This window comes from Eucyclogobius newberryi, unplaced genomic scaffold (assembly GCF_026437365.1).
Source record: "Eucyclogobius newberryi isolate DKJ021-1_F unplaced genomic scaffold, fEucNew1.0.hap1 SCAF_9, whole genome shotgun sequence".
Classification (NCBI taxonomy): Eukaryota; Metazoa; Chordata; class Actinopteri; order Gobiiformes; family Gobiidae; genus Eucyclogobius; species Eucyclogobius newberryi.
In genome coordinates, this window is record NW_027316532.1 from 27,573,811 (window position 1) to 27,586,458 (window position 12,648).

Genomic DNA, 12,648 nt, shown 5'->3' on the forward strand with positions numbered 1-12,648 from the left:
CATAGAAGCACACCAAAAGAGACTCAGGTAAATTAAAAGAACCAAACCTTTTGCATTTTTAAACTACCAATGGACACCCTCTTTACCCTGTTTTAACTGTTTACTTTTCAGAATGCATAAATCAGTGTGGATAAAATTAGAACTTCTTGTAAGTAGAATAATCAATTTCCTTGTAGAATTGTTTGATCTAGGCTTGCACAAGATTTCCTCTGATATAAATCTGTTGGTTTGTTTTGTCCCTGTGGTGCAGTGCTATCTTGTCATTCTGGTTGTATACACAGGCTGTTGACAATCTATTTCATTTCAGGTTTGTCTCCAGGGCTTTTTATCAGGTTGGTAACTTAACTGGCTTCACATGCCGACTATTTGAACTATGTAATATAAAAACATGTTTATGGGGTTCAGCTTCCTGTTTATTGGTGATATATTGAGGACTTTTGCCTATTCAAAAGATACAATACACGATTTCCATCATTCTGCAACACACCTATAGCCTATTGTTTATCTTGGACAGTCCACCCAACTCACTGTGATTGTAGCTTATTGAGAAAACAGTTCATCAGAAAACTTCCTCGTGTTCATTTGTCCCGTTTGTATTTCCCCAGCCTTCACTGCTTCACATGAGACGTACTATGAATACGTGTCCGGCAGTCAACAGTGGGATGTAGCAGTGAGTCTGTGTACCCAGCGTTCAGGAGCTTTAGCCTCTGTATCCAGCCCTGCAGAAAACCAAGCGCTCACTACCTTCCTCCAATCCTTGAACATTTCTCACCCAGTGTGGATTGCCAGGAAAATTGTGGCACACACGCAAGGTAGGTCCAGTCTGTCATTTTAACGCATTAGCTCTCATTTTAAAACATAGTCTTTGTATATATTCTTTTCAAGCATGCATTTGTCTGAAATGGAACTGACAATTCTGGCATGAGATTTTAAGCCACAGTGTTTACAGTAAGAGCACGAGGACACAGTGGAATTTTGTTGCATACTTTCCAAGAATAGTGCCAAACTTTGCACTAATGCCTGTTTTCCTTGTGTGTGATGGAATAACGGTTCTGAAAGTCTCATTCGAGTTCACTGGACGGTCGGACACAAAGAGTGCTCATCTCAGACACAGGTTTACTCTGGACTCCATGACAGTTTGCACAAGTCTCCATCCCGACATACATTAAAGAATTTCAGCTTCGCGCAAACGTAATCAAAGAAAAGCCTGTGCAGTGGCATGGCCCATGGCATGGCCCATGGCAGTCGTGGGCCTTACAGTGAAGCGCTTGAGCATGACAGCTCTTGGCACTCAGTGTTTCATGGAGCCGAGATGGAGGACGCTGGGCCGTGTTTGCAGATGGGAGTCTTGTCTTCTGGGGCAATGGCTTACACAGCTCTCTTCTTTTCCTTATCGGCCAGGAGCAGGACACCTTCAGGGGTTTATTCAAAAAGAGCGAATCATTCTCTGGTAGCATCGCACAGCTACACATTTGGGATTGAGAATTGACCAGGAACGAAATCCTCGCCATGGAAAAAACCTTTGTTCACCTCCTTCTTCTGGACTTGTGTTCAAATGGAGCGAAGCGGCTTTGGAAATAGAATCCACAGTCGCGAAACAGTTCAGAGACGAGATGTGTCAAGGTACAAAAGCGAGTATACACAGCTTTTGTGCAAAGCATAATCAAAGCATTTGATTTTGCTTACTGTTCAAAGTTGAATGTCAATAAATTAATTGCATATCCCACTTTCAGTTCAGCTTTTTGATTCAAAACTGGTGGTGGAGTTGCTAAAACAGAGAGATCATCTGAGAAACATTTTGGATCGAATTCTTTGCCAGAATCATGCCACTATTTATTTGAATATTTTACTGTAGCTCCACCTTTTTTTGTTTTTGTTCATAAGAGTTCTATTAAGAGTGCGTCATGTGAAGAAACTTCCTGTAATCTGTCCTTTCCTCCTGTTTCTACTGCGTTGTAACAACGAAATTTCCCCTTGTGTGGATATCAAAGGATTATCTTATCTTATCTTACCTATTTGAGAACAGAAACCAGATGATTAAAAACGCGATGCATATTTTGGAAATTGGGTGAACTAAAATAACATTCTTTTAATCTGTAAAAAAAGCTTTCTATTTGTCGAATATCCTGTAATACACTTCTGGGCAGTAGAATTCTCTAGAGCTTTTCCTGCTAATGTCCCTTTATGACACTGGCAGACTTTAAATCGTCTCGTTTCTCTTCAGTCTGTGCGTAATGTGAGCTGGTGACTACAGTTATTGGCAACCGCAAAGTCTCCCAAATGGTTGTAAATTTCTAGTGAGTCACATCATTCAAAATCCCACCCTTAAAAACAAACTTGTGCTGGTCTGACATCATTGTCCCGAGTGAACCATCAGGGGCCAGACGCCCCCTTTTTCTGTGCACATTCTCCAAGTTTAGGGGAACTCCAACAGGAAACTCCAAGTTACAATCTGCAAAGAAGTTTTAGGAGCATTTCTAACGTTCCTTCGTCAAAAACAGACCTGGAGTTGTGCGTAGCTTCAGTCACGCTTGTTTGATGAATCCTGTTTATGAAGTCCTTTCCAGTCTGAGCCTCAGAAGACTCTCCATTTCAAATGTTTCAGTTTTGTGACTTAATAATTAAGAGCTCTGAGATTTTCTGTGCTGTTTTCAAGTCGACTCGTTCATCTGAACCTTTCTACTGTAAAATCTATTAAAACTTCAACTGCGTGATTGCATTAGCATGTCAGGTGGAAGCTAGATTTGTTGATCTTCCCTATGTGATTCCCTCTGCAGCCAGTGACTGGAGCTTTATTCCTGATGTGGGAAAACTGACTGATATCCCAATCAGAATCAGAAAAGGTTTATTGACATTGTCCTTGAACACAGTTCGCAAACATAGGAACTTGTCTCATATGAAGTCAATCAATATTGATATATATTATTATTTTATTATAGTCAATATACATGTATGCAGTAATATGTGTCCTTTAGCATGACAATTTTAACACTATATATATATATATATATATATATATATATATATATATATATATATATATATATATATATATATATATATATATATATATATATATATATATAAATATATATTTTCTTTATCCCAGTCTTTTTAGGTAACTTCAGTGAGATTCCTTTCCTGGACTTTCTGCAGGACTTCACACCGGTCAAGGAGCAGTGTGTTGTCTTTGATCCGGTTGTACAATATCTGAATCAAACCTCATGTGATTCATTCCAAGTGGCTGTTTGCCAAATTAAAAAAGGTATCAGCGATAATAATTTTAATTAATTTACTAAAGAAAAGATCGTAACTACTTCTTTCTTCTGTGTTTTCAGAAGTCATAGAGGGTTTAATTTTTCCAAACACACCATTTTTCAGTAGATGGAACAAGGATCGTGTTTACCAAATAGTGAGTGGAACTTTCTATTTTTGACACGACCCTTACTATTGCACAATAATACTCACTGGTAGATTTTGTTGCAGGAAACCAAAGAAGAATTACACGAGAATACTTCCTGGACGGGGGATCTGATGTTGTTGCAGCACTTGTTTCGGACTGTGCTGCATGACTTTGAAGCGGGGGTCGAATCCACAGTCTCCCCCAAAGATGTTCTCTTCCTGCTGAAGGGAATCGAGTCTGAACTGTCTGCTGCCACTGCGTCAGAGGTCTTGGTGTCCATCGCTACCGACTTCATTAAACTGGCCAGTCAGTTGCTGGAGCCCCACATGGCGGCACAATGGATGGGCCAAACCGAGGATGGAGTGAGTTTACTATTAATGTGATATAAGATGCAACAGTGGTTATGTTTACATGCACACCAAAAATCTGATTCAAAAATGACATGTAAACGGCAGCTTCTGATGTGAGTAATCTGATTTTGTTCTCATTGTTCACATCCAGATATTGTTGATCATTAAATTCACTTTGGACATTTCTGTGTGTTTTGGTAAAAACACACAGAAAATCAAATCCAATTATCGAGTTGACTGATTACTGTATTTTACTAATACTAATACTCTAGAGCGACTTAATTGTGATATTATTTGTTATTTTCACACTTTTTGACTGGTGCGACTTATACTCCGGTGCGACTTATAGCCCGGAAAATATGGTATTCTAGTTTCTGATCGTTACTGGCCAACTGCTGCTGTCACATGCTCACTCAAAAAGATTTATGGAGTTATTAAATCAGATTTCCTTCTTATCATGGTTCCTCTGAGAACTCGCATCAGATTTTGCGTTTCGCATGCCATTTAATTCATAGGTCCAGAAATCAGATACTATACATTTTTTCCTTGTCTGCATGAACATTGTGTGTAAAAGAACAGAAAAAGCGAATTAATATACGAGTACTTTGAGTATCTTGAAAGGCACTGTTCAGTACTTGCTGACATTCTCTTTCCTTTTCACCGATTCTGCGTCTTTCACTATTCTTCAGGTTAATGTTGGACCATTTACTATTGTCAAAACCATCGACAGTCTCTCTGAAATTCTTGCTGACATGTTTTCAAAAGAGAAAAGACATTTTACACTCTTTACAAAAAATATAGGTAAGATTTGTTTTTTAGTTTGCTTGGAAAAGATACAAAACCAATAAGTGTGTTTTCTATCCATGTTTGCTGTGCTTCACTCCAGGTGTCAACATGAAGTGCCAAAGTCTTTCTAATACAAGCAAAAGTGAAGTCTTTGACCCGTCCGCCTCTCCTCACTCCTCCTCGCTGAGCAGCCGGGATCAGGATGAGCTGCTCATTTCTGACACAGAATTGAAACGATTACACAGACAGGGTAAGGACTAACGTGGAGATGGCACAATAAGTAAACATGTTATTCCTTCAGCTTATTTTTAATGCGGTAGTTTAGAAGACATTGGACTAGTGACAAAGTAGTAATGCAAATGTGCTAAACCTAGTATCAAAACTAGATATTAATTTGAGTAAGTGTCAATACTGAAGAAAAACAGGAAGTTTACAGAATAGTTTTAGCATTGTGTGATATCAGAGCAAGTATAAGAACACACGATAATGTTATACCCTCTATAATCTGATTATTACTGTATGTGTGATAATACAAATTTAAAAAAAGAACCTGTTTTACATAATTAACTTAACTATGTAGACAATTAGTGTATAATTTATATACTTAGGCTACCCCAAATGAATTGTCTGTTTGCTGTAACCCGAGTCAACATTTTTCAAGTGGGTCGGTCGGTAGGCAAATTCTTATTTTTTTTACTTTGAAGGCAAAAAAAAAAGATCAAAATGTTGCCATTTCTTGACTCGGAGTGACCACCAGGGGTCAGGCTTCAACAGTCAATGATGGAAAACGTCTCTATCAACCCAATCGGGAGACTAAATCTCACGATTTTAAGATATTTCAATAGACTTTTTGTACGCCGTTGTCCTTTATTTTGGTAGCGAAGGCGAGCGGGGGAACATGCGGGGGATACGGGCGCCGCCATGTTTGTTGTGATGATGCTGCTGGGCGTGTTTCAATCCCAGAATGCATTGCGTAAGTCAAATTTCACACCGTGACAGAGCTTGTCATGTACTATAGACACTAAAGTCGCGCCGACCTGGCTATCTGGCGGCGACATCTGTCACCCTATCGATCGCTAAGATTTATTCGGCTGATCTGGCTGGCTAGGCGGGTGTCCCCTTCCTCCCTTACAGGTCCATGTGTGTCCCTCCCTGCGCTCGGTGGAAGAGGACCATCGTGTACCAGTAGCTGCGCTCCCCTGCTAGAAACTCTAAACAAGCTCAAGGCCCTTTTGTGGGAAGCAAACCAACTTGTCAAAAGCAATCTCACGATATTTCTGTGCGTTCTTTTATGACACAAACGCATGTGGGGGACTGAATATGAAGTCTCACATGTGTTGCGCAGTGCGTTATCAGTCCTTTGAGATGAAAGACAGGTTTACTAACATGATAAAAATACTCGTCACAGCGGTTTAGGAAAGACCGGTCGTGAGTGGGCAAAATTATTGACAAATGAAAGATTTTGACAATTTTTCAACTAAATGCTGATATTTTTTTTTCAGTCAGCTAGTTTCATACCGGGTTTGTCAGGTTATGTCAAACAGACATTATTTTGCTCAGCCTTATATATATATATATATATATATATATATATATATATATATATATATATATATATATATATATATATATATATAGATGAATAAATGAGACTTCAGAAATACATTTTCATTTCAACCCAGGATATGAAGATGTGGTTCTCATCCACACCCACTACAGCCATCTGACTGACATTGTGGCTGGTGCTGCGCATATTAATAAATATGACTCTCCTAAAGACAATGTAAGGTAAGCCATTTTACTCTTTGACGTTTCTCTGTATTTAAAGCTGTGCAGTGGAGCATTTCCTTGTGTTTTCAGAAGCGATTCTCAGCATCTGGCCTCTGCTGTCATATCAGCAACTGTTCGAGACGGCGTCATGTCAAAAAACATCCCTGTTACAGTTCATTACACTCTTTTAACTTCTCATAAGGTACGGCCCATATTATTTTAGACAAATTATTATCAAATTACAAAATGATCCCAGTTTCTTTCAACTATTTCCTTGTTCCTTGTATCAAACATGCGTGTTATACTTCTGCTTGTAGAGCAAGTCTGCCCAGCAAAGTGTTTGTGCCTTTTGGAATTTCAGTCTCACGTAAGAGAACACCGTTTGCTGCCGTTTCATTTTTGGACTTTTCATTTGATCTGACTTATGACACATATTTTCACAGGCAGATGAACAGCTGGTCCAGCGATGGCTGCTCAGTTGTATCTGCAGATGCTGGCGTCGTGACGTGTCGGTGCAACCACACCACCAACTTTGCAGTGCTCATGAATTACCTTGAGTCAGAGGTTTGTGAAATTCACGCAATATGAAAGGAAATGTAATCATAAATAGGCTTGTGAAATCAATAACATTTCAATTGATATCAAGATTCAGTCATTTTTAGTCAAATATATATTCATGTGTGTTTTTTATCAAGAGTAAAAAGCCAATCCTTTATCAATAAAAGCACGTCGTTTGCATCAAGAACATTTTTTTTGTATTGGAACGCATTCAATATGAGAACGTAATCATATTTTTATTTCTGAATCCTAAATCTGGATTTTGCAAGTTATTGTGTTGGCCAGTAGGTGTCACTGCCTGAATGTGCACCTCAACACTTTCATATGACTTATAAAATGAAAAAAGGTTTGTTTACTTTTTACATTTTCACAAACACCATTTCTGTGTTTCTTTTGTAGTGGAGTCCAGAGGAGGAGCTCATCTTGACCAAACTAACATTTATCGGTTGCGGTGCATCTCTTTGTGCTCTCGTAGTGACCTTGATGCTGTTTACCGTGCTGGAGTGAGTGAGATTCTCTTTTGTTGACACCTCTTCTTAGGTTCCCTATTGCTTTCGCTCATAATAAACATTGTGTCGCATTTTTATTTGGCCGCTGCAACATTTTCACATTGGGAATATGTTTCTATGTTTCATTTTTTGGATGTAATATATTGTCAGGTTGTTATAAAGCTATTTCCACACAGTTTTGCGCTTATTGATCATTAATAAACGACCGGATGTTTTGCCGTGACAGCTGTAAGTTATCGGGTGCATTTGCCGGTGCCCTCTTCTTAAGCGAGCAAAGGGTATTGACTAGTGCTAATCCAATAATTACCTTTGTCTATATGTAAGTCCACTCTGAAGGTTTATGGCACCATTTTGGGTTCGTTAATTAACACAAAGGCTATTCAGGGATCGGACTCAGCTGGAAAACACCTGCTCGGATAATTTATGTCTTTGCTAAAAATCAAAACGTCCAGTCAAGCGATTCACACGTGCCACTTGTCATCTTGTACGCCCTACACAGTATTTACAAAGTGTGTTTATAATATTTAAATAGCATATGAAGCAACATGTAATAACGCTTTGCTCTTTGGGTCTTTAGCATTCCTAAATCGGACAGAACATCCATCCATAAAAACCTTTTCATTGCTCTGATCTGTGCTCAAGTGATTCTACTGTGCAGCGGCTCAGCGATCCACAACAAGGTATTTACAAAGACATGATGCAATACTGTTATTTTTCCATGGAAATAAATGACTTTTGTGCTGCCCGGTGGTCGAGTGGTTAAAGCACAGAACACGTATGCCAGGCTCCAAGTGCAACCAGTCGCAGTGTCGTGAGTTTGAATCCCGACTTCATGTCCTCCCTTCTCTCATCCCCATTTCACACTGTCCTTTCCTACGGGCAAAAAAAAAAAAAAGATAAAGGAAATAAATTACTTCCATGCAAATTAAGTTTTATGATTAGTTGTAGTATTCTTAGAAGCCCGATGACCACTCCATCAGTCGGACAGTGGTCGCTCAGCTGGCTGCTGTATGTTTGACCTTTGTGTCTTTAACCTCTGGTCATTTCTTGGTGAATTCTGCCCCTTGAACCTTTTGGTCATTAGGTCATTTAGTCTTCATTTAGAACATAAAAGACAACAAGGTTTTTTTAGGTTATAAATCTTATCTGTATTGGTAATTAGAAAAAATTAAAACACAATCCTAATCTTTTTTAAATTTTAGTTAAAATTTTAAATTATTTGTTAAAATATCAGTGCATATACTATATAATAATATATAAGTACGTACAATCAGTTGGACTGATCTGAAAAGGAGCTGGACTCCGAAAACACGTTAGCCTTTGTGGCTAGGTGTTTATTTTTTTATTATTTTTTTTTCATTTAGTTCATTTTGTTGTAGTTCTGTTTCTGTAATTTCTTTGTGATTTTAATGCATTTTTCTTGCTGTGTGAAGCACTTTGAATTGCCTTGTTTATGAAATGTGCTCTACAAATAAAAAAATATTTATTATGATATTTTTTGGGCTGTAGGCTTTATTAGACAGGGCAGCTGAGCAAGAAGGGAGGACATGCAGGAAACGGTCAGAGTCGAGACTCAAACCCACAAACCCTGGCATATGTGCTGCCGCCTTAACCACTCAACCACCTGGCAGCACGTAAACATAATTTCACAGCTGTTGCGTGTTGCAGGTGGCTTGCACGCTTGTGGCGGCTCTGCTTCATCTTTTCTTCATGGCGGCGTTCAGCTGGATGCTGGTGGAGGGGTTACTTCTCTGGAGTAAAGTGGTGGCAGTAAACCTCAGTGAGGACCGGCACATGAAGTATTACTATCTGATTGGCTGGGGTACCTACGCGCCCTCTTTCTTTAAACCATGTGTGCTATGGTGTTACTGTAGATTTCATGTGTTTTTCCACTGTGTTGCAGGTCTGCCTGTGTTGATAGTCACTATCACACTGGCCTCAGCCTCAGGCAAATACTCAGCTGATGGCTACTGCTGGCTTAGTGTTCAGACCGGTGTAATCTGGGGCTTTACTGGACCAGTCATATTCATTATTATGGTTAGCAATTATGGTTTTCTACCTTGGTGGTTTGTGTACAAAATATATCCAACCAAAGATTCAATAAATATCCTCAGACTTCACATACACTTTTCTCTCAATCAGTCACTTATTAACTCCTTTCTTCTCTTAGGTGAACGTTCTAGTTTTAACTCGAGTGGTGGTCATCACAATCTCAACAGCCAAAAGGAGGTCCATCTTATTGGCCATGGGAGCCAGCCCTGTGGAACAGGCCTATGAGCAGATCAGGTAACAGCCACAAGGAGGCACCATTTGTCTGTATTTTATTGTTTCCCTGCCTCAGATTAATGACATGGTGAGTGAATAAAAGACATTGCAATGTCTTTGAGAATTCAAATAAAGGTAATTCTTATGTTAATTTTAAACTACAGCACCTTTCCTTTTACTGAGTTTATTTCATTTACATTCTTTATGTCAATCCTGTCTGAATTTCGTGGGTAAAATCCACTGCTCTTACTCGTCTCTCCAGAGCCCACAGTAGATGCTCTATGGAAGTTTTCAAAGGTGGCCTTGAACCACTTGACACCCGTGGGTGGCAGTGGCAGCGGAAACTCAAACACATTCCTCCGCTGAACAAACTAGGCCCAGTGCCCACTGCCATGTCACACGCTCAGGAACACACACACAGCTGGTGTGGTTTGGTGGTCACCTGAGCTGGAAGTTAATTCCTCTCTAAACAGAATTATGGTATGAATTATGGAAGTTGTCTTCCAATGAACCTCCTTTGCTCTGTACAACTGTGAATGGAATGAGCAAAGAAACAAACATAGACAAAGAGGATTAGAAAATGTGAGGAACATGGAACGGAGGGCAGAAGGACTAATCCTGCCGAAGACTTGAGAGTGAATGTTCATGTTCTATGTGCTCAGGGCTGCAGTGAAAGCTGTGCTGGTCCTGCTGCCCATTCTTGGTCTGACGTGGCTGTTTGGCATCTTGGTCCCTTTCTCCATCGTCATGGCCTATATTTTCATCATTCTCAACTCCCTTCAGGTACAAACAATCAAACCACATAAACTCTGACACAGAAAGAACAGACAAAAAAGTAAATAAATTGTCTGTATTATTTTGTATTTGTGATTTTTACTGTAGGTATACTGAGAGGTATAGGCTTAGAGTCGAGATGGAACACTGGGGAAATGCGGACAGTAAATTCTATAATTGTTACTAATAAATACAATATTGTTTCAGTCCAAACATGCAATGCCAGAGCAATGTCACATAATCCTGCTTCTCAAACATCTCTGGTGGAACGGGAGATGTTATGGTGTGTGAGGCCCTCTGCAGGTCTAGTCTTAATTTTGAGTTAATTTCCTTTAGTTTCGCCTTATTTACTTATGAATCCTTATTTAAGCCACAGTCACTGCTAAGTTCTGCATTCGACCTGGTTCGGGCCCAGACCTGGTGCTACTGGTTGTGATTTGGTGGAAAGAAAAATATTGTCAGAGGTGACCCCACTGGTTTAGGGGAATACAGATCTGTTCACTACCTTGACTTTACTGCTACCTGTACTTTTTTATTCATGCTTGCTTGTTTGGTTGTGTTTTTTCTTATGTATTTAACAATGTGGCGCCTCCTGCTGGTTGCTCTAATAAAGCCTACCCTGCCATGAATGCATGCCTGATGTAACCTAGTTGTTTGTCTATTAGTGCTTATCTAGCCTGCTTAATCTTTTTATCAATGTTTGTCATGAATAATGTCTTCCCATAATTTGCATTATTTCAATTATGTCCATTATTACCATAATATTGACTAAAGCGGCGCCTTCTCTGGTCTATTTAGTGCTCTAGAGGCCACAGCATCAGAAGGTGTTTCACCTAATAGCTCCTCGTAAAGATGATGAAATGTATGTAACCATAACAATACTCAATGCAACGCCGCCAGACAGGGCATAACAATAAATACATGAGAAGCACGCTTACTTTTCTTTTTTTAAGAAATCGTTTTTTATTTGTGGCTGTAGTATTTTCAATGGGGCTGCCCGATGCCACATAAAGCTTAAGCGGCAAGCCTTTACTGTTAAATCAATACAAAAGATAATGTTGACAAGCCTTTTTCATTGCGCTCCACTCTGTGCCCTCTCTGTGGCTCTTCTTCTCAACACTCAACTAGAAACACTTTGTAAACTGCTTCTCTGGTGCTTGTCCATTTGCTCTGCACAGACCCCAATCATGTCTGTGCAGAGCAAATTAGAAGTGTATTAACCTTGATCCGAAACAGCCAAGATCTGATGCTTCCTGAAGTTAAGTTTGGAACTGTATGAAGTTCATGTTTGAAAGTAAATATATATATGTACAAAAATCACATACAAATGAAACAAAAATTAGATTATTTTTTCACAATTGCTACTTGATTATTCTAATACATCCAGGGCTTTGGAATTTGGTGGTGTTGTCAATACTGGAGTTGTATTTTTTGATTAGTCGACTGGTTAAACATTTATTCCTGTTCTAAATCTATTCTGAATGGTCGCTGAAGGCATCTAAATAGAGATAATTTATAAATAAAGTGTATCATTGATAAAAAATAGAATATTTTTTTGACATCTTGATTTAATAATGCAGCAGTCTTTGTTTTAAATTTGTTTCTGTTCCAGATACGATAATCAAAATATGATTACAATTAGACCAGCCATGATTATGTTATGATTGTGGCAGCCCTTCTATTCATTTTACATGTTATTCCAAATTCAGTAATCCAATACAGGATGTTATATAAATTATAGCTGTTTTACTGTAAGGTTGAACTTAACCCAAACCCCAGGAGAAGATCGTAGTGTGAGCGTATAGTTTTATGTCCAACTTGGCCATAAATATAGCCATGGCTCATCTGCTTCCTCATCAATCTGAGGCTAAACAGCTCAGCAGTGTGTGTGTGTGTGTGTGTGTGTGTATGTATATGTATATGTATATGTATATGTATATGTGTGTGCGTGTGTGCTGGAGGTCCATAAATTGCTCCACCTTCCGTCATCCAATCTCTGAGCAATGTCATTCAAAACCCGGCACTATCCATTACTTGGATATAATAGGCTCCCGGTGATGCAGTGTCCACCTTATCATCTTATTATCAGGCCATAACTTTTAACTATCAATAACTTTGAGCTGGGGAGTGGGCAAGTGGAGGGAATTAAAGGCAGCATAGGGAAAAGTGGACTGAAGTTATGGACAAGAAAATGCAGTGGTAGTAACTTGGGTAAATATTTTGCAGCAGAATA

At 39.1% G+C, this 12,648-nt stretch overlaps 1 protein-coding gene and 1 pseudogene across 1 annotated transcript in view; both read left to right on the forward strand.

Annotated features, from left to right (window-relative positions):
• The first annotated feature begins 851 nt into the window (after positions 1-851).
• On the forward strand, positions 852-3,168 carry LOC140353488 (adhesion G protein-coupled receptor D2-like; annotated as a pseudogene).
• A 347-nt stretch (positions 3,169-3,515) lies between these two features.
• LOC140353489 (adhesion G protein-coupled receptor D2-like) overlaps positions 3,516-12,648 on the forward strand; it is a 49,576-nt gene continuing 40,443 nt past the window's right edge. The window contains exons 1-13 of the mRNA XM_072438064.1: positions 3,516-3,765; positions 4,443-4,554; positions 4,640-4,789; positions 6,222-6,327; positions 6,400-6,511; positions 6,627-6,676; positions 6,753-6,873; positions 7,267-7,370; positions 7,954-8,056; positions 9,045-9,198; positions 9,280-9,413; positions 9,547-9,662; positions 10,304-10,424. Of these exons, the coding sequence (XP_072294165.1) occupies positions 3,535-3,765; positions 4,443-4,554; positions 4,640-4,789; positions 6,222-6,327; positions 6,400-6,511; positions 6,627-6,676; positions 6,753-6,873; positions 7,267-7,370; positions 7,954-8,056; positions 9,045-9,198; positions 9,280-9,413; positions 9,547-9,662; positions 10,304-10,424 (1,614 nt within the window). The 5' untranslated portion in view covers positions 3,516-3,534. The remainder of the gene's footprint in view (positions 3,766-4,442; positions 4,555-4,639; positions 4,790-6,221; positions 6,328-6,399; positions 6,512-6,626; positions 6,677-6,752; positions 6,874-7,266; positions 7,371-7,953; positions 8,057-9,044; positions 9,199-9,279; positions 9,414-9,546; positions 9,663-10,303; positions 10,425-12,648) is intronic.